The sequence below is a fragment of the Marmota monax genome, unplaced genomic scaffold (assembly GCF_021218885.2).
Source record: "Marmota monax isolate L192 unplaced genomic scaffold, Marmota_monax_Labrador192_F-V1.1 WCK01_AAM20220418_F8-fsc00086, whole genome shotgun sequence".
In the NCBI taxonomy this organism is placed as follows: domain Eukaryota; kingdom Metazoa; phylum Chordata; class Mammalia; order Rodentia; family Sciuridae; genus Marmota; species Marmota monax.
Window position 1 is genome coordinate 5,761,965 of NW_026693086.1, and position 21,147 is coordinate 5,783,111.

Sequence of the window (21,147 nt, forward strand, 5' to 3'; positions counted from 1 at the left end):
ATCCCAGGCCCCTCCCTTCTCCCGTCCCCAGGATCTGACGTGGGCTCGACACCTTTCTCAGCTTCTCCCTCCCGCAGCTTCAGTGCCCGAGCTTCGGCTCTCCGGGTTCCGCAACCCCTTCCCCTCCCCGACAAGCCCCGCTAGAGCCCCTTAGGGACCCTCCCCATCCTCAACCCCACCCTAGACCCCCCGGAAGCTGTATTTCCCCTCCCCACTCCCCCGCTTGGGATACAGCCAGCCCGGTGGACCCAGGCGCCCGAACAAGAGGGTAACCTTCGGCCCTCTCGGCCCCACCCCCTCCAGCCGGAGCCGCGCCCCCCTCTACCACGGATCCAGGAGCAGAGGACAGAGATTAAGCAAAAAGGGGTGGACTCCAGGCAACCTCTAGCCCAATTCTGTCCCTCCATCTCAAGGAGCAGAGAAATTGTCTTCCATTGCTGACCTCCAGCAGGAAAACAAAATTAAGGAGAAAGATAAAAGGACACGGAGGAAAAGTGGCAACTAGATTATTTAGGAGAGGCACAGAGGAGAGAAATTGGGGTGAGTCGCCATGGGGACTCCCAAGGCCCAGCACCCACCGCCTCCCCAGCTGCTGTTCCTAATTCTGCTGAGCTGTCCCTGGATTCAGGGTAAGGACAAGAGGGGGTGGGGGTGGACTCCGGGAAGGTCCCCAGCAGAGTCCTCCACCTTCTTTCTCTTAACATCTTGCGTCTTCTGAGCTCGCGGGGGGAGGGGAGGGGCACAACTGATTGGGAAGGGGCAAGCCAGAGCTTTCCGGCTAGTACCTTTAGTCCCTTAACCCTCAATGTTGAGAAGGTGGGGAAATGAACAAGGGAAGCTTTTAGTAGCATCTTAGGGGTTAACCACGGGAAGGAGGGCTGGGGAAGTTGGGGGGATGTCTGCGGAGGCGGCAGAAGCATGCAGGGTACCTGGGTGGGAGATGGAGGGGCTGGGAGAGACGCCAGTTGCTGCACACACAAATGTTCTTGGACATATGGACAAAAACAGATGAACAGAGAGGCATAGTGAGAGACCAGATATTCATATTCAGTCCCCTACTTCGCTCTGACCCCCAGTCAGATTCTAGGGAAAGAGGCAGCGACTGCAGAGAGAGAGAGAGAGAGAGAGAGAGAGAGAGAGAGAGAGAGAGAAGACAGCTACACTGCAGAGACAGAAACCCAGAGAGAAAGCTGGGCACTGCGGAAGCAAGGGCTGCAAGGTGCCTCCAGACCCTTCAGAGAGCCCCAGGGTTGGGGAGAGCGCCACTGAGAAGTAAGAAAGGCAGCCTCAAAGCCCCTGCTTGGCCCTGTAGGCGCTGTCCAGGGTTCACAAGAGCTGACATGCTCATGAAGGCCCACACAGCCCTGGCAGTGGAGAGAGAGGAGGTGTAGAGTGTGAGGGGCAGCTGGCAGCTGGGAGTTTCTCCCCTGATCTTGGCTCTCAGCCCAGTCTGGGACCCTCTGAGCCCGTGCAGGCCCATCTGACAAGGAAGCTCTGGAAAAGATCTCTCTGGAGAAGGAAGGGATGTGGGGGAGTGGAGAGGCTCACACAATTTCACCTCCTAGGTCTGCCCCTGAAGGAGGAGGAGGCGCTGCCAGAGCCTGGAAGTGAGGCCCCCACAGTGGCCTCTGAGGCCCTGGCTGAGCTGATCCATGGGGCCCTGCTGAGAAGGGGCCCAGAGATGGGCTATTTGCCGGGTGAGGCCTGCAAATGGGCAGAAATGACATAAAGGCAAAGTGAGAGACATTGGCTTGGGAAGATGGGAGCCAGGACCAAGAAAGAGAAGCAGACAAAGAGAGACTGCAGAGACCCCCCCAAAAGATGAGTGAAACTCAGAGGCAGGCAGTTGAAGAAAAAGTCAAAACTTGGCATTGACAGAACCAGAGAAATAGAAACAGGACGACTAAGAGACAGGAAAAAGACACACAGAAAGATAGATGGAATTCAGAGAACTGAAGTTAGAGAAATGGTAGAACAGAAAGAGGAAATACAAAAACTAGCAGATTCCAGTAGATCCAGGATCGTAAAATCAGAGAACATTAGTAATACTAATCAGAAATAAAGAGCTCCAGAGAAAGCAAAACAGAGAAGAGAGAAAGGGGTAACCGAGAGAACCAGATTTGAATGGGGGACAGGGAGAAGTGCTAGAAGACTAAGGGGGCGGGGCCTGGGTGGAGAGAGAAAGAAGGGTCAGCTGTGAAAACTTGGGAAGAGGTGGGGAGTTTGGGTGGGCAAGGTTAAGGGTGGGGGCTTTACTTTGTGGTGGAGTCCCTTAGGGTTCATTACGGGAACCCCTGTTTCCCTCAGCCTTGCTCCTGCCCACCCCCCAACATCCTCCCACCCCCCACAGCACCTCACCCTTCCGCCAGCCAATTTGCTGCTCCTGTGCCTGACTTCCCTTGCACTGTCCCAGGATCTGATCCAGACCCCACACTAGCCACCCCTCCAGCCGGCCAGACACTTGCAGCACCCTTCCTGCCACGGGCCACAGAGCCGGGGACAGGGCCTCTGACAACAGCTGTAACCCCTAAGGGGGTCAGGGGGGCAGGCCCCACCGCGCCGGAGCTACTGACCCCGCCCCCAGGAACTACGGCCCCACCCCCTCCCGGCCCCGCCTCCCCATTCCCGCCCCTCGGGCCTGAGGGAGGAGAGGAGGAGACCACCACTACCATCATCACCACGACAACTGTCACCACTACAGTCACCAGCCCAGGTGAGGCCATGGAAAGGGGATGGGGGTACTGTCCAGGAGCACGGATGTGGGAGAGGAGGATGCCAGGATGGATGGGGAAAGGTCGCCTGGAGCATGTGGATGAAGGGGCTCTGGGTCCAGATGGGAGAGGAGCTTCTGCTTAATAATGACAAAAGCTAATATTTATATACACTTACTATGTGCCAGGTGCCATTCTATGTCTTCTGTCTATATTACAGTTGGGTAAAGGAGCTCTCAGTACAGGTGGGAGAGAGAGCATTGAATAAAGATGGTGAGGGATGCTGGGGAGAAGACAGATGAGGACCTGTGGAGTTGTTTGGCTGGGAGGGCAAGAGCACAGGGCCTCTCTCAATCCCAGCCACTTATATCTCTTTAGTTCTGTGTAATAACAACATCTCCGAGGGTGAAGGGTACGTGGAGTCTCCAGATTTGGGGAGCACTGCCAGCCGCACCTTGGGGCTCCTAGACTGCACATACAGCATCCATGTCTACCCTGGCTACGGCATTGAAATCCAGGTAACTGGACCTAAGCGTATTACTGTGAAACTTCCAATCCCTTTTCTCTGGGCTCAGTGGTGTGCATCGTTTTAGCTGGGAAGCCAGAAAACCAGTATTCTGACTCAGATGGGCCTGTTTTCTGACTCAGATAATCTCAGAAACCCTTCTAGAGTTCTTCAAAATGGGCAACATCCCTGTGGTCTGGGTGGGGTCGCTATGGACTGGGAAAGGGAAGGCAAGGGGAGAGGGCTTAGGGAGCCACTTTCCCCAGGCTGACTTGCCCTGGCCTATGACTGGCTTTTCTAGGTGCAGACACTGAACCTGTCTCAGGAGGAGGAACTCCTGGTGCTGGCTGGTGGGGGGTCCCCAGGACTGGCCCCCCGACTCCTTGCTAACTCCTCCATGATGGGAGAAGGACAGGTTCTTCGAAGCCCAACCAATCGACTGCTCCTGCACTTCCAGAGTCCACGGGTCCCAAGGGGTGGTGGCTTCAGAATCCACTATCAGGGTGAGGAGTCTGGGGATGCTGGTGGAAGGGCAGGGGCCACATTGGGTATAAGGGACATCTCTGGTGGCCTCCTAAGCACAGAGTATTGAGGAGGAGGTTTCCTCTTGACTAGGACCCTAGGTGGGCAGAGTCCTCAGAAAGACCCATGCACACTTATCTCACACACTCACAGATATGTGCCTAGGTGTACACATATCCAAGTAGCAATTGATCCATTCAACTTAGGGGAAAGAATGAATGAATCAGGTATAAATCTGAATTTAAGGAACTCGGAATCTGTCTAGAGAGATAGTTAAGTAATCAGAGTGATTATGATTCAATGAAATAAGGGTTATGATGAGATAGGAGAAGCAAATATCAAAAGACCTAGAGCAGGATGACTAAGCTAGGACCCACTGGATGAGTTAGCAAGGGGACAGGTGAAGGAAGAAAAAGAGGGAGACAACTGTCTTTGAAAATAGATGAATGTAAAAGTACACCCCAGGATTCAGAGAGGAGAGAAAATTGACCTCTAGAGAAGATGAAGTCATTTAACATGGAAGATAGAATTGTTCTAGCTGTCTGACCTGAGACAATATACTTAAACATTCTGTGATTCATGATCTCATCTGAAAGATAGGGATCAGAAAATTTAACACACGATATTATTGGGAAGATCCAGTGAGTTGATACAGTACTTTATAACAGTGTCTGGTACATAGTGAGAGCTCAAAAACATCAGTCATTTCCAGGTGCAATGCCATACTCCTGTAATCCCAGCAATTTGGGAGGCTGAAGCAGGAGGACTCAAGTTCAAGGTCAGCCTCAGCAATTTAGCAAGGCCCTAAGCAATTTAGTGAGGCCCTGTCTCAAAAAATAAAAAGGGCTGGGGATGTGCCTCGGTGGTTAAATGCCCCTGCATTCAATCTCCAGTACAAAAAAAAAAAAAAAAATCACTCATTACTATTATAGTCAAAGCACAAAAAGTGGAAAGGGAGAAATGGGTTAAGAGACCAGGTTGGGAGTCAGGTTGGGTTCAGATCATAAAGGGCCTTATCAGCTCATAAGGAATTGAGACCACTTTAACCTGCAGGTGAGAGGGAAACACTAGAAACATTTTAAGCAGGGAAATGACAGTCTCATGTTTGTGATCTAGAAAGTTCCATCTGATTTGTGGGAGCAAAGACAGAGAATATATCATGTGTGACTGCATTCTTGAGCATCCATCCACAGATCTTCTATACATGTGTGTATCCATGCTAACCTGTGTCTACAGGGATCTTCCCACAGTGCAAGTGTATGTTCTAACATACATGCATGCACCAGGCAAAGGGCTCAGCCAGTGTCCCCATTCCAAACACTGCTGTCTTATTCAAGTTCCCTCCCTGTGCTCCTCAGGAACAGAGAGAGAACTGTCTGTTGGACCAATTCCACCATCATATCATTTCATGGTTTTACCTGGCTGCATGTACCATACGCACCTTATAAGCTTTGCTGACCCCAGATACTTTGTACATCTTACAGGACACGACCCATATCCCTTCCTTATGTCCTCTGCACAGGACCTGCCCCAGGGCACATTGTGCAAGGTAGAAGCATCCACCACCACCAGGCCTATTTGTGGAGAGATCAGGGAGCTAGGGCACATACTTGGTGGTAGGAATTCTGTTATTGGGGAACAAGAGCACACCTGAGATGTTACAAAAATGGCTCCCCAGTGGCTCCTTTAAACATCCACTTCCCGGGAGCTTTGAAAATAGGACTCTTTAGGCTAAATGGAACATTTGGGGAAGCAGGGCTATTGCATAAATTGGCCTTCATTACCTGCCTCCATCTTCCCTGCTTTGCAATTCCTCCAGGCACCTCTGGGAATGAGGCCCTGTTTAAGTCCTTCCTTAACTGCATTAACTGGGGCCTGTAGTCCAGAGTGGCCTCATTATCAATTCCAAAAGGGTCAAAGGCTTTATCACCCTTCATCCAAGTCCGTCAGACTTTCTGTGTAGCTGGGTATGGTGGTGCATGCTATAATCCCAGCAACTCAGGAGGCTGAGGCAGGAAGTTCAAGGCCAACCTCAGCAATTTAGCAAGCCCCTAAGGAACTTAGTGAGACCCTGTCTCAAAATAAAAAAAATAAAAAGGGCTGGGGATGTAGCTCAGGGGTTAAGCACCCCTGGGTTCATTTCCCAGTACCCTCCCCCATAAAAAGATGTGCTAAGTACAAACCCCTTTTACCTACCATTGTTTCATTTACTCCTAAGAGCAACCCTGGGAGTTGACACTGTCAGTTCAGTCTCTCAGGAAAGAAGGTTTGTATGAATTTGTCACCCACCTGCAAGTTCATCACAGAGTCAACAATCAGATCTCTAAATTCTTGACTCTCAATCATACATTAATTGAGGCTAAGGGAGAGGTGACTAACATTTTCTGAGTGCCAGGGGATTTGCATGTTTCTTTTATCTAATTTTCAAGCCAATCTTCACTGTTAACAATTATTACCATTAATGAGTGAGAAGCCCCCGGTGGTGAAGTCACTTGCTCAGTCATATAGCTATAAGCTGTGGAGCTAGAACTGGAACCCAGGTCAGCCAGTCTCCAAGTTGATCAGTTAGACTAGGTTTTTATGTGTATCTATAAATAAGACTTGACTCAGGCTGGGGTGGTGGCTCAGTAGTAGAGCGCTTGCCTTGCACATGTGATGCACTGGGTTCGATACTCAGCACCACATAAAAATAACTAAAATAAAGATATTGTGTCCATGTGTAACTAAAAAATATAAGAAAAAAAGACTTGACTCAGTCTCATAGTAACAATAGACAATGACTAATATGATGGTAAAATTCGAATATGAAATTGTGTATAGGCAAGAAAGAAAGTAAATGTTGGAGGCAAGAGGGGTCAGGAAGTCTTCCTGGAATCCTGGAAGGGGTGGTACTTAAGTTAGTTTTTCTTTTTCTTTTCTTTTTTTTTTTTTTTTTGTAACAGAGATTGATCCCAGGGGCACTTAACCACTGAGCCACATCCCCACCCTTTTTATTTTTTAGTCTGAGACAGGGACTCACTAAGTTACTGGGGTCCTCACTAACTTGCTGAGGCTGACTGAATTTGGGATCCTCCTGCTTCAGCCTCCTGAGCCACTGGGATTATAGGTATACACCACCACACCTGACTTGAGTTACTCTTTGAAAGATAAGAGCCCAGAATGGGCTTTGTAGTAGGGGCACAATTGTGAGCAAAAATATGGTGGTGGGACAGTAAAGAGTCACAAAGGTGTTGAATAGGACACCCGGGTCTCAAGTGCTGACACAAAAGTGCTGAGCGGGATGCAGCCGTGGAAGGGGTTTGGATGTCAATCCAAAGCATTCGGACTTGATTCTGTTGGTCATGGAGAAGCTAACAACTATGAAAGCCCCTGTATTCTAAAAGATGGTTTTTATAACTGTCTATCTCAGTAGACTATAGACTCCTGAAGGGCAAGGACTGAATCTTTTTCTCCTCCTCTCTGTCCCCACAACCTGGCCAAGAAAGAGCTTATTGAATTTTGAAATATGGAGAGGTAGGTCTCTTACAGACTCACTGAGGGCTGGAGAGCAAAGAAGGGCAAGAGCTCAGGCAGGCAAACGGGCATCTCCCAAGCCCCCTGCTCACCAGAGACTGCCCCTCCAGCTTTGGCTCACTTCCTCCAGGAAGCCCTCCTTGATGATCTCTGCTAAGTTCCTGTCAGGATCAGATTCAGAATCATTGACTAACAACTGACTTTCTATTGAATTCTATTTTATTCTTGCTTCTGTGAGAATTTCAAGTGACTTTCAAAAAGAATGCAAGCAATACAATTATATAGAATAAGTAAGGGGTAAACCGCATCAGAGAATGATTATTAGAGTTACAAAAAAAAAAATAGGCCAGGCATGGTGACACATGCCTGTAATCAAAGTGACTGCAGAGGCTGAGGCAAGAGGATGGCAGGTTCAAGGCCAACTTAAACAACTTAGCAAGACCCTGTCTCAAAATTAAAAATTAAAAGGATTGGGCCAGATGCTAGCACATTTCTATAATCCCAGCAGCTGGGGAGAGGATCACCAAGTTTGAGGCCAGCCTTAGCAACTTAGCAAGTTCCTATCTCAAAAGGAAAATAATTTTTTAAAAGGGCTGGGAATGTAGCTAAGTGGTACAGTATCCCTTGGTTCAATCTTCAGTACCAGGAAAAAAACAAAACAGAACAAAAACGTGAGTTGACAAGTCAGTGTTGCTAAGGACAAGCCTTAATCTTGTTCCCAGCTTTCTAGTAGCTAGTGCAAAAAGGGAAGTTATGCAGTTCTTACTACAAGAAAGGAAAACCAGATTTTCAAAGAAAGCAAAGCTTTCCATAGCACTTCATTTTCATTAGAGAATGTGTTCAGGGAACACTGAATATAAAGATCTTTAATTACCAAATAGTCAAGATTCTTAAAGAAATTTCATGTCAATTAGTAAATTGGAGCCTCAATTTCTACATCTGGAAAATGGGTAACACAGTTTCTCTTGTCTACCTCAAAAGTACTGCACGTAGTTACTTGGGAAGCTAAATTAGCTCTGCAAATATTGTTTGTTATTCTTAGAGCTGGATGGAGTTTGAAATAGTCAATTGATTTACCTGAGGCCACATAGCCAGTGGGTCCAGAATAACATCTTTGTTTTTTTAATCTTTTATTTTTTATTCCAATTTGTTATATATGACAGCAGAATGCATTACAGTTCATATTACACATATAGAGAACAATTTTTCATATCTCTGGTTGTATACAAAGTATATTCACACCATTCATATCTTCATACATGTACTTAAGGGAATGATGTCCATCTTCAGAATAACATCTTTGAGCCTCAGTTACCTCATCTATAAAATGGAGGCCAAAATGGGCAAATTACAAAGATCAGAGGAGATGAAATGGCTTCTTCATGAGACAGGGAACCTGTGTAAGGAGCTCATATTCTTCAGTGCGGACCCCATTATACAGCCTGACTGTGTCTCCTGGGAAAGTGCTGGGGGACTGCTGTAGAGGGTGACATGAACAATGGATCCTCCTTCTCCCTGTTCTTCCTGGTTCAGCCTACCTCCTGAGCTGTGGCTTCCCTCCCCGGCCGGCCCATGGGGATGTCAGTGTGACAGATCTACACCCTGGTGGCACTGCCACCTTCCACTGTGATTCCGGCTACCAGCTGCAGGGTGAGGAGACTCTCATCTGCCTCAATGGCACCCGGCCAGCCTGGAATGGAGAGCCCCCTAGCTGCATGGGTGAGTCTCTGCCATAAGAGTTGGGGGCTTCTTTTCTGGGAACCTCATTGGGAGAGTCCGTTTGTAGAAGTCTCTGTCTTTAGGAAAAACTCATCCTGAAGGGGTTTCTTTTCTGAAGAGTCCCTCTCCTTTGGCATCCCTCGGGAGTTCTTCCCACTGAGGATTCTATCCTTAGAACCTCCATTCTTGGGTATTCTCCCTCTTGGGATGGCTCTTCTTTCTTTGGAGAGCCCTCATCCTGGAGGAAGCCATTCTTGGGGTCCATCTCTGGTGGTTCTCTCTCCTGGAGAGTCTTCCTCCTATGATCTCCCATCCTGTGGAGTCCTTATTCTGGGAATTCCCATCTTGAACGTCTCTCATCTGGGAGTTTCAATTTGGGGGATTCCCATAACTCACAGTTACAGGGTGTCCCTGTTCAGGGAATCTTCATTTTAGCAGACTCTTCATTCTGGAGGTTGTCCAACCAAGGAGAGTCCATCCAATGGGGGAGGGGTCCTATTTCAGGCCTGGTTCCCCTCTTCAGTGATGCCCTGGAGAAGGTCCTGCCCCCTGGAGTGCATTCATGGGGCAGAGACCATCCCTGGCCCAACCCAAAGATGTAGATGCAAAAGTTCTGAAGATGCCCTGAGAAAGGCTGAGGCCCCAAGGAGAAGGACAAGTCACCTTAAGCTGGTCTTAACCTGCCCTCCTCTGCCCACAGCATCCTGTGGTGGCACCATCCACAATGCTACACTGGGCCGCATCGTGTCTCCTGAGCCTGGGGGAGCCGCAGGGCCTAACCTCACCTGCCGTTGGGTCATTGAAGCAGCTGAGGGACGCCGGCTGCACTTGCACTTTGAGAGGGTCTCGCTGGATGAGGACAATGACCGGTGAGGGTCTGGGCCTTGAATCAGAGGTCCCTACCTAGGGGAAGTAGGGAGGCTACGGTGGGGAGTCAGATCTGAGCTGGATCCATGTTGAAATATGTATGAAACAGAGTTTAATCCTAACCATTTCTTAGGGAATGTAGCTGGGCAACCTTGGATGAATCAGCTAACTTCTGTAACTCAATTTTTTATCTGTAGAATAAAGATGGTATCACTCTACAGGCATAATTAATAAATTAATTAAGATATGCAAAGTAGCTGGGCACAGTGGCACACACCTGTAATCCCAGTGGCTTGGGAGGCTGAGGTAGGAGGATCACAAGTTCAAAGCCAGCCTCAGCAACTTAGTGAGGCCCTAAGCAACTCAGCAAGACCCTGTCTCTAAATAAAATATAAAAAGGGCTGGGGATGAGGCTTGGTGGTTCAGCGCCCGTGGGTTCAATCCCTTGTGCAAAAAAAAAAAAAAAAAAAAAAAAATATATATATATATATATATATATATATATGGTGGGGGCTGGGGATTTAGCTCAGTGGTTAAGCACCCCTGTGTTCAATCCCCATACCATATGTATATATTTAGAGAGAGACAGACAGACAGACAGTCAGAACTTGGGATGGTGGTGCCTAGGACACAATAAGCACTATAATATGAAAGTGTTTGCTCTCATGGTCTTCATTATTTTTCTTTATCTAGTATCCTGGTATCCCAGCTCTGCCACTACTTGCTCTGTGCTCTTAGGCAGGTTACTTAATTTGTATGCCTCCATATCCTCGTCTATAAAATGAAGGGTAATAATGGTATCTGACTCAAGGGTTCTTATGAAAATTAAACAAGATAAAATGCATAAGGGCTTAGAAGAATGCATGGCATATGGTTAATGTTTGATAATAGTGGCTGTAAAGATAAGCTTGGAGAGCAGATAAGAGGTGGGGTAGCTGCTGAAGTTCCTGGCCACCTTTTGTCCACCCCAGGCTGATGGTGCGCTCTGGGGGCAGTCCCCTATCTCCTGTGATCTATGACTCTGACATGGATGATGTCCCAGAGCGTGGTCTCATCAGTGACGCCCAGTCCCTCTATGTGGAGTTGCTCTCAGAGACGCCTGCTAATCCCCTGCTGCTCAGCCTCCGATTTGAAGGTAATAGTCCCGCTTCCCCACTGGACTCTAACTTCTGCACCTTCTCTTTCTGGCATAAGCACATACTCCCTCCCTGCTCATCTCGGTGGTTAGATCCCTGAAACCTGACTTGTCTTTCCACCCCAAAACGACAAAGATCCCTTCATAAGAATCCCTTCTCACTGGGCACGGTGGCACACACCTGTAATCCCAGCAGCTCGAGAGGCTGAGGTAGGAGGATCATGAGTTCAAAGCCAGCCTCAGTGAGACCCTATCTCTAAATAAAATATAAAACAGAGATGTGGCTCAGTGGTTGAGTGCCCCTGAGTTCAATCCCCAGTACCCCTACCCCCCCAAAAAAGGATCCCTTCTCATTCCCCGAGGTAGCCTTTTCTGATTAAGCTTCATGTATGGCTGGATCCAGTTACACAGCCAAGGAACCAGTTATCTCAGTCTCTCAGTTCTTTGCTATTTTGCATTGGCTTCATTCTCAGGTAGGCGTTCCCTGTGATGGACCTAGCTGCAGACTTTCATACTGCCTACCTAGTAACTCCATCAGAGAAAGTGGAAGCTCATATCTTTCCTGAGAGCTTCAGTAACAATGCCAGGAAAGGCTCTCATTGACCTGGTTAAGGTCCTGTGCCTTTGCCTGAGCCAATCACTGTGGCTAAGGGCAGATGGTGTTATGATTGACAGTTTAGCCTCATGTGGCCATTTATGGTTGGCTCCAACTGAACTGCTTGGGCTGGAAGGCATGTTTTTCAAAATGAAAATAAAGGTGACTTTAAGAGAAAAGGAGGGACAGGTAGAAACAAGGTCAGTGGCTGGCCATGGGAGAAGAGGTATTTAATCTTGGTCTTAAAGGATGGAAGGTAATTTAGAAGAAGCTGGAGGAAAAAGCAGCTCAGGTGAATGGAATAGTGGGGGAAAAGGGGAGGGGGTAGAGAAGTGCTTGGTATGTTTGGGAAACAGGATTTCGAGGTGGCTGCAGCAGAAGATTTCTCTGAACAGTATCAGGAGAGAGATAAAGAGAAATGCTCAGAGATGTGGGGGACTAGTTTCTAGTATGAATCATGAGAGAAATGGAATTGGCACCGGCCCTGATGGATCGGTAAGATTTGGACATGATTCCTTATCAGTTCAAGTAACATTGAAATAAAAGAGTGAATCTGCAGGAAAAAAAAAAAAATACAGGATAGATTGTGAAAGTACTGAAGTGCAAAGATCTCTGTCTTTTGGTGACAGTCTCCAGCTGTGAGGCCTGCCTCCACAGATGTGAACCACTGCTGCTCCGTGAGAGTCAGATCCCCCATCTGTATCATAAGGCTCTGATGTCATACCTCACAGGTAGTTTTGCAGCTAAGATGTCAGGTGGACAGAAACAAGAATGTCCTACAAATATTCCTTTTTGCTGACTTAGTCCAAAGTAAAAACTGAGCAGCTTTTGCCTTAGCTGCAATTTTGGATTCTAGCAACAGCATGGATGATCAGAATCCAACTGTTATTTTTGAGAAGAGAACACACCTACGCAGGCCTGTTCCCCACCCCCACCCACTTGCAGTTCCAAGAGCCACGTGTCTGTGGCTGGGAACCAAACCATCTGGGTTGGAGACTTGGTGCTGCCATTACCTGCTGAGTGACCTTGGGCGTGTGGCTGTGTGGCTGTGGACCTCCTCATCTGTAGAATAGTGGCTGGGATTTGACTAGTCTAGGGGTTTCCCTCCAAAGGCCATTGAGGCAATATAAATGTGTGAGTGAAGAATGCTCTGGGTTTTGACATTGGGGACTGAAAGCTAAGCCCAAGAGCAGTTCATTTTTAAAAAAAACCCACTGAGTGGCCAAACACCTGAATTCAGTCCCAGTTCCCAGATCGAGGTCTGAGACCTATCCTAATGCTTAAATTTATTTTATTTTCCTTTCCTTTCCTTGTGGTGCTGGGGACAGCACCCAGGTCCTCACACATGCTAGGCAAATGCTCTACCCCTAAGCCACATCTTCAGCCCACTCACTCTTAATGCTTAATTTTTGTGATGGATTCCTCCCTAGCCTTTGAAGAGGATCGCTGCTTCGCCCCTTTCCTGGCACATGGCAACGTTACTACCACAGACCCTGAGTACCGCCCAGGGGCACTGGCCACCTTCTCATGCCTCCCAGGATATGCTCTGGAGCCTCCAGGGCCCCCCAATGCCATTGAATGTGTGGATCCCACAGAACCTCACTGGAATGACACAGAACCAGCCTGCAAGGGTGAGCCCTCCACACCCTACAAGGTCCTTCAGACTACCCGCTGAACCAGGGTCCCCAGGAAGTCCATTTGGGAAGGAGACCTGCATATTCAAACCTAGTAAAGCCAAGCCCTGAGGAAATTCCTGTCCTCTCAGAGGCTGTTTTCTAGGCTGAATAATTGACAGGCTTGTGACCAAATTCAGAGCTCATAAATCCAGATGTCTTCAGCAGCTGGAACCAGAGTTGGACTGAGTTATGGATTGGGTGTGTAAGTTTGTGAGTGTGCAGGGTTAAGAGCAAGGCTGAAGATTGGGTACAAGATCTAGATGTGGCGAGAAACAGGTGGGTCATTGATACTGGGAAACATGAGTGATCTGGTGGTGCACACCCCTGGGAGTGGTGAGGACCTTTGCAAATGGAGACTGTGTGCCCTTGTGGGTCCTAAACCTCACACCTCTTCTTCCCTAAGCCATGTGTGGAGGGGAGCTGTCAGAGCCAGCTGGTGTGGTCCTCTCTCCCGACTGGCCCCAGAGCTACAGCCCCGGCCAGGACTGCGTGTGGGGCATGCACGTCCAGGAAGAGAAGCGCATCTTGCTCCAAGTTGAGATGTATGTTTGGGTCCTGAAGAGGGTATGATGGGGGTGGGTTCCCTAAGTGGGGCACTAGCATCCTGAGCCTGGCTGGCTCTTCTATATCAACATGGATTATGGTCCTGTGAAAGAGACCACTAAGGGTTCAGGATGGGATGGGAAACCTAGGGCCAAATCACTTATTAGCCAGGTGACCTTGGACAACTAGAGGGGTAATGCAGCCCTCCTCAAGGGCTCTGCCTGGTGTCTGTCACTCTGGAGGTGTCTGAGGCTGCCCCTGGAGCTATTTCCAGAGACCCAGGCCCAGACTGTTGGATCATCACCGGCACCCAAGGTGGGTGTGGGTGCGGGGAGAATCCAGTGAGCTGATTTGATATGAGGTGGTCTTGTGAATGGACAGAACCAGAAGTGGGCGTGGCCCCCGAAGCAGGTACTTAAGCCCACCAAGCGGATTGAGGGGTAGCAAAGAGTGTGGTCTATGATTCATCATAGCTGTAGCTGGGAGTCCCAAGGTGATGGAGGAGGGACTGGGGAGTGGGGGAGGGACTGGAGAGTGGGTGGAACTAGTAATGAGCAAGGCTGGGGATTTGGAAGAGGGAAATGGGAGAAGCCATAGAACCGGTGGGACCTAGAGCGACTAGCATAGAAGAAATTCAAGATTGCTCAAAACTAAGTCTGTGCCAGACCTGGGAGGGGGGAATATGCGGCAGGGCTGGAAAGTAGGTGGATTACTAATGAACAAAGTTAGGGATTGGGCAGAACCAGATGGGAGGGACCAGTTGTTGCTCCGTCTTATAATCTGATCCCATTCCCTGCAGCTTGAATGTGCGTGAAGGGGACATGTTGACACTTTTCGATGGGGATGGTCCCAGCGCCCGTGTCCTGGCTCAGTTGCGGGGACCTCAACCACGTCGTCGCCTCCTCTCCTCTGGGCCCGACCTCACACTCCAATTCCAGGCACCTCCTGGGCCCCCAAATCCGGGCCTGGGCCAGGGCTTTGTATTACACTTCAAAGGTACACAGGGATAGGGACCCCGAGATGGGTAGAGTTCCGGGAGGTCAGAGGTCCCAAGTGAGGGCACTGGAGTCAAGCCACCCAGGCTGGAAAGGGCACCCTGAATCAAAGGGCAGCCCCCAAACTCAATCTCTCCCCTGCAGAGGTCCCGAGGAACGACACTTGCCCTGAGCTGCCACCTCCCGAGTGGGGCTGGAGGACAGCGTCCCACGGGGACCTGATTCGAGGCACCGTGCTCACTTACCAGTGTGAGCCTGGCTACGAGCTGCTGGGCTCTGACATTCTCACCTGTCAGTGGGACCTGTCCTGGAGCGCTGCTCCACCTGCCTGCCAAAAGAGTGAGCTAGACCCTGCCCTGTCCTCTGTGGGCCCCATCCCAACCTCTGGGTTTCTCCCCTTGGCTTGGACCCTGCTCCCTCCCTTTCCTTTTTGGGGTCCCTGTACTGCCTGGGTTCCACCCTTGGCTCCTGCCTGAATCTTCTTCAGGCCCTGCCCCTGTTCAGGTCCAACGCCTCCATTCAGGACCCCTCTGGTTCCTGCTTTTATTTTCTCTGGGCTGCATCTCTCTGTTTCACAGACCAGGACTCTGCCAGGGTTTCCTGAGTCGACTGTATTGTTTCACGGCCCCACCCACTTCCTCTCTTGATCCCACCTCTGCCGAGTCTGAGTCCCACCCCTCCCAGGTTCTGCCTGGGCTCCATCCTATCCCCTCTTGGTTCTGTTCTAAGCTGGCCACAGGCTCTCAGTTCCAAACAGATGACATTGTGGGAAGTCCCATTGCTAAGACCAAGGCTTGTCCAAGTACCTGGTTTACTTCAATGCAGTCACTGAGGCCCTCTGCTGGGTCAGGATTATGGGATTCTGGTCCCTCCCTACCCTGGCCATTCTCTCAGCCTGGGAGGGGGACAGATACCTAAACAACTCAGGACATTATAAAGTAGTAGCCATAGGGTGGCTCGGTCAAGGTACTTACCATCTCTGAGCCTTGGCTTCCTCATGGGTGAGGTGGGAGTGGGGTTGGGAAGAGCATGTGGAGGTCAGGTTTTCACACGGGGCTGTGGGGTAAATTGTGAGTGAGTAGTAGTGGCTTTAAGGATAAAGCAGCTTTGTGGGAAGAGTGGTGGGTTAATTCTCCCAGGGATGGTGCCAATTTCAAAGGAGGTGACATTTAAAGAAGCTGGGAGTGTGCATCTTTTAGAAGAGCAGAAAGGGGTGGCTTTTTTTTTTTTTTTCTTTTTCCTTTTTTTAAATTTCAGACAGGGCCTTGCTAAGTTGCTGAGGCTGGCTTTGAACTTGCCATCCTCCTGCCTCAGCCTCCCCAGCCACTGAGATTGCAGGTTTGGGCCACAGTGCCCAGTAAGGGGTAGCATCTTCTCACTTTTTCAAAATTTTGGGAAGCCTGCTGCAAAGATGTAGGATTGTTGGTCTTCCACATGGCCCCTGGGACGGTGGAGATGGTGAGATCAGTGGACTGGACACAAGGAAAACTGTCTAGTTGATGTGGCACCCCAGATCTGGAATGCTGGGCATACAGGCTGAGGTGGGCTGGCCCAGCTGAGACTCAGGAGAGTCTCAAGCTGAGACCCACATCTCTGTATCTCTGTCCAGTGCTTCATGGCTGTGTCTCTGAGCAGATTCCAGCTCAGATGATTCTGGCTAGAGTGCTAAGTTCTGGGCCCCAAGAGAAAGGACAGTGACATTGACTTGTTTGGATTATCAGGGTTAAATATTATGTTTGTAAAATACTTATCAGGGTGCCTGGCACGCGTTTTTATGTACAATAAATGACTATGATTATGATCTTACACAATAGGGTTGTAAACTCAAATGCAAGCTGTATAAGTGAGCAAAGCCACTGGGCATAATGAGAATGTGGGGAGCCAGGTGTGGTGGTACAAGCCTGTAATCCAAGCAACTCAGGAGGATCATAAGTTCAAGGCCAGCCTTAGCAACTTAGCAAGGCCCTAAGAAATTTAGTGAGATACTGTCTCAGAATCGCAGAGTAAAAAATAAAGAAGTCTTGGGGGTGTAGCTCAGTGGTAGAGCCCCTCAATTTAACCCTCAGTACCATAAAAGAAAAAAAAAAAAGAAACTGAGAGATAGGCTGCTGTCCTGCCTGGTGATCTGCCACGCTGGGTTGACAATGCTGGGATTTAGCTGGCATGCTCTGGTGTTGTGATTAAATATTTTGAATTTTACCCCAGGATTGGGTTGCCCAATCACCCTGTTTTCCAAAAAAGCCCAAAACATATGGAATTAAATTTTTCTAATTCACGCCCTCTTCCTTCTGAGGAATTCACAGGAGGTGGGAGGGGGTTGTTTAGCGGAGATGGCCTGACGTGCAGGCCTCTCCCAGCCCTAAGTTCCAGGTAGATCTTTTAAGGCCCTCATTCCCCCTGATCTTGCTCTTCTGCCACCAGTCATGACTTGTGCTGACCCTGGTGAGATCACCAACGGGCACCGGACGGCCTCAGACGCTGGCTTCCCTGTTGGCTCCCATGTCCAGTACCGCTGTCTGCCAGGGTACAGCCTGGAGGGGGCAGCCGTGCTTACCTGCTATAGCCGAGACACAGGCACACCCAAGTGGAGCGACCGGGTCCCCAAGTGTGCCTGTGAGTCTGGGGAACCTCCAGGAAGGGGGCTGGGTAACTTTGGCAACAGTCTGCAGGCCCTTGCTGGGCCTGCGCAGTAACACCACTGGCATGTTGACTGGCCTGCTCCCTGCAGTGAAGTATGAGCCGTGCCTGAACCCCGGCGTTCCAGAGAATGGCTACCAGACCTTGTACAAGCATCACTACCAGGCTGGCGAGTCTCTGCGCTTCTTCTGCTATGAAGGCTTTGAGCTCATCGGCGAGGTCACCATCACCTGTGTGCCGGGCCACCCCTCACAGTGGACCAGCCAGCCCCCGCTCTGCAAAGGTGCCTGGGCAGACAGAGCAGGAGGGGCACGTCAGTGTCCAGGGACTGACAGGGCTGGGAAAGTTAGATAGAAAATTCAAGACCAATGGGTGACCCCACTGAGCTCCCTCTTCTCTTCCTGTGGGCTCATCCTCACAGGCATGTCCAGAGTGCTGAGGAAATCTGAGGTCACAGAATTATCTCAAGGAATGTAGTAGAGGGGGCCTTGGTTTGGAAGTCCTTTGCCCACTCTAGATAGGTCTCAGTGTCCCCATCGCTGACGAATTCTAAAGACCTGGTTGGCTCAGAATGTTCAGGAACCTTGAACCTCAGGGGTCTGGAGAAGGAAGACGGCCCTGCCGGGATCAGTCCTCTCTCCCCCACCAAGGGAGCAAAGGGCAGAGAACCAGGCTGTCCAGCCCAGCCCCACTGGGCTCTGACCCTTTACCCAGCCTCCTTCCCTCCCTGGCTCAGACCCCGTCCCCCTCCCCCTCCTCTCCCTGCAGTGGCCTATGAGGAGCTCCTGGACAACCGAAAACTGGAAGGTCAGTGAGGGCAAGGTGGAGGCCCAGGCCTGGCCAGGTCGGGAGGGCAAGGCAGAGGCCGGGGGTAGAAGGCCAGGCCCCGGAGGGGTGAGGCCCAGGGTTCAGGGCCCAGGGCAGGAGGCTGGGAGAGCCCAGGACTGGGCCCAGCATCTGCTCACTGGCCTCTCCTCCTCCCCCAGTGACCCAGACTACAGACCCATCGCGGCAGCTGGAGGGTGGGAACCTCGCCTTGGCCATCCTGCTACCCCTCGGCTTGGTCATTGTCCTTGGCAGTGGCGTTTACATATACTACACCAAGTAAGTACCCTACCCAAGGAACTGCCCTCTGGGGCAAATGTCATGCATGCAAGCCCAGGTGAGAGGAGCTTAAGGTCTCACCTGCTGATAAAACCCTCTCTGTTCCCTCCTTTTCCAGGCTCCAGGGAAAATCCCTGTTTGGTTTCTCAGGCTCCCACTCCTACAGCCCCATCACGGTGGAGTCAGACTTCAGCAACCCGCTGTATGAAGCTGGGGTGAGCCCCTCCCCTTCCCCTGCAGTGCCACATCTCTCAGCTCCCCCCAGGACTTCATAACCTTCTCTAAAATCTCTGTGATCTCTTTTTGGGAACTTTAAACTCAGCTGCCTACAAAAGGCCATGCCAATGAGCAAAGCAAGCTGTGTGTGAACAATAGGGAGTGGTGGGGACTGTGGCCAACTGGAGAAATGGTGCCCATCCAAAGGCTACAGCTATAACCCATAGTGGACACTTAGGCCCAGTTGCCAAATCCTCCAACTATTCAAGACAAATCAGAAATTCAGATTTTTATGTTGTTTTTTTAAGACATGAAAGGATGAACCAAATAAATCCATTGTCCAGATTCAGCCTCATTCTCCCCTTGTGACCCCCCAGCCCCCTATGATCAATGTTACTTTAAAAACCAAGGGTCTTTCCCCCTCCTCGTCCATGCCTCCTCCCATTTTTCCACCCCTTCCACTTCCATCTCACTTCAACAACTGATCTGATCTCTCTGTCTTCAGGATACACGGGAGTATGAAGTTTCCATCTGAATGCCAAGACTAAGGCTGCAGGACCCAGGACACCCGTTCCCTCCTCATTCAGGGCAGTGGGGAGCACAGGACCTGGTCTCTGGCTCCTGGCTTCCCTCCTCCCTGTTGTGTAAATAATCTCCCTGTCCCACAAGGGGGTTTTGATGGCCCTGGAGACCCTACAGTAAATAAACCAGCATCCTGCCGCCCAAAGGCTCCTTTTCTCAGTTGCCAAACAAGGGGCCTGCCCCCTGCCCTACTGGCTTTTGGACCCTGGGAGGGGAACTCAGTGCCCTTGCAACTCTTGGGACCCCCTCCCACCCAGGGCACCCCTGAAGGACTGCCCCAACTGCTCTACTGTTCCCTTGGCCTTGTAGGCTTCTCTCCTCCCAGATGCCTAACTCCTGGGCCTTGGAGGGTGAGAAGAGGAAGGATGAGGGGGACAGCTGGGCCAAAGCCCCTCCCTGTTCCTGCTGTGTCCCGAACCCACAATTTCTCCACCTTTGCTTCTGGATTTTTGTTTTTGAGCAATAAATGGAAAATCATCACTTGTAACTGGGCTGGTCAGGGGTATGGGAAGGTGGGCCACAAAATATTAGAGATGGTGATGGTGATCTTTCTGGAGAGAGGCTTGGGGAAGGGGAAATATTTGGAAAACAGACAGAAATCAAAACTTGGCAGGTCAGTGTCACAGGCACTGGCCTGGCCTCAAAAAGTCCTGACTTTTGGCTCAGCCTCTGGAAGACTGGCTGGGACTTCTAGACTCTCCAGCAGGCCTTGAGGTTACTGGACAGGTGACAGTCGCTACCCCTCTCTGCTCACTGTAAGGCAGGAGGCAGACAACTCTGTTTGCTTCATGACCAATTTATCTCAACTTCAGTGCCCTTGAGAGTTCACGTAAACCATTACCTCCCCTAGTGTTTTGCATTTGCAGAATTCCTGCTGTGACGTGCCTACTTAGCCTGAGTTTATAGGTATCCTTTTCTTCTATAATATCCAATCTACTTTTGAATATTATAAGCAATTTACAGCATTTTTGTTTCTATGCTGGCAAACAAACTCAAGGGCTCTACTATGCAAAGCATGCGCTCTACCACCCCCAGCCCAATTTTATTTATTGTAGTAAGGGAGGCTGAACCCAGGGGGACTATTCCACTGATATATATCCTAAAGTCTTTTTGTGGAGGATGGCCTAGAACTTGTGATCTTCTTGCCTTGGCCTTCTGAGTGGCTAGGATTTTTTTTTTTTTTGGTACCGGGGATTGAACCCAGGGGTACTTTACCACTGAGTGACATTCCCAAGCTCTTTTAATTTTTTATTGTAAGACAGGGTTCTCACTAAATTACTCATAGCCTCAGTAAATTCCTGGGGTTGGCCTCAAGCCTGTGATCCTCCTGCCTCAGACTCCTAATTTGCTGGGATTACAGGTATGCATCATCATACCCAGTGGGAGTTGCTAAGATTACAGAGATGTGCCAACATGCCCAGCTCCCCAGCCCAATTTATAGCCTATTTGTCTAAAGGGCCTTTCTCCAAATTAACTTTTACTAATTAAATTTATATATCTCAGTACAACTGAACATTTTCAGGACACTTAAAAGGATGCTAAAATATTCAAAGGGAGGTGAATGAGACAAACTGATCTTGATAATAGCCTGTTGGCTGTTGAGCCAGCCAGGCACTGTGCTAAGCACTTTGCATTCATTATGTTTTTTAACTCTTATGAGATCCTGTGAAAATGGTCAACTTATTCCTATTTTTTAGATAAGGAAACTGAGGTTCAGGATGGTCAATCAACTTCTTCAGGAGGCCCAAATAAGTGGCCAAGTTGTGAGTGAAATGTACAAAGCCGCCCGCAGAGCTTTCTGGCTAGTAATGTGGGTGATATGTTCCT

At 49.7% G+C, this 21,147-nt stretch overlaps 1 protein-coding gene across 3 annotated transcripts; it reads left to right on the forward strand.

The window, feature by feature from the left end:
* Positions 1 to 48: 48 nt before the first annotated feature.
* Sez6l2 (seizure related 6 homolog like 2) lies at positions 49 to 19,465 on the forward strand. 3 transcript variants are annotated; one of them, XM_046454540.2, is made up of 18 exons: positions 50 to 629; positions 1,566 to 1,697; positions 2,414 to 2,713; positions 3,090 to 3,229; positions 3,518 to 3,719; positions 8,785 to 8,970; positions 9,671 to 9,839; positions 10,809 to 10,972; positions 12,998 to 13,198; positions 13,647 to 13,785; positions 14,586 to 14,782; positions 14,926 to 15,120; positions 17,203 to 17,394; positions 17,510 to 17,701; positions 18,187 to 18,225; positions 18,405 to 18,522; positions 18,641 to 18,737; positions 19,244 to 19,465. In XM_046454540.2, exons 1-18 carry the CDS (start codon positions 551 to 553, stop codon positions 19,271 to 19,273), a joined length of 2,772 nt encoding a protein of 923 aa, XP_046310496.1. In that variant the 5' UTR covers positions 50 to 550; the 3' UTR covers positions 19,274 to 19,465. The 3 variants fall into 3 exon arrangements, with proteins under 3 accessions (XP_058438640.1, XP_046310496.1, XP_058438639.1); XM_058582657.1 differs by lacking the exon at positions 1,566 to 1,697 and having other exon boundaries at positions 49 to 629; XM_058582656.1 differs by lacking the exon at positions 18,187 to 18,225.
* The last annotated feature ends 1,682 nt before the right edge of the window (positions 19,466 to 21,147 follow it).

What these genes read in the sequence shown, in the direction of transcription:
- Sez6l2 (XM_046454540.2), top strand. Translation starts at nt 551, where the DNA reads ATGGGGACTCCCAAGGCCCAGCACCCACCGCCTCCCCAGCTGCTGTTC. An exon ending in GAGCTGTCCCTGGATTCAGG is followed by an intron (nt 630 to 1,565) that starts GTAAGGACAAGA and finishes TTCACCTCCTAG; the next exon opens with GTCTGCCCCTGAAGGAGGAG. An exon ending in GCTCAGCCTCCGATTTGAAG is followed by an intron (nt 10,973 to 12,997) that starts GTAATAGTCCCG and finishes ATTCCTCCCTAG; the next exon opens with CCTTTGAAGAGGATCGCTGC.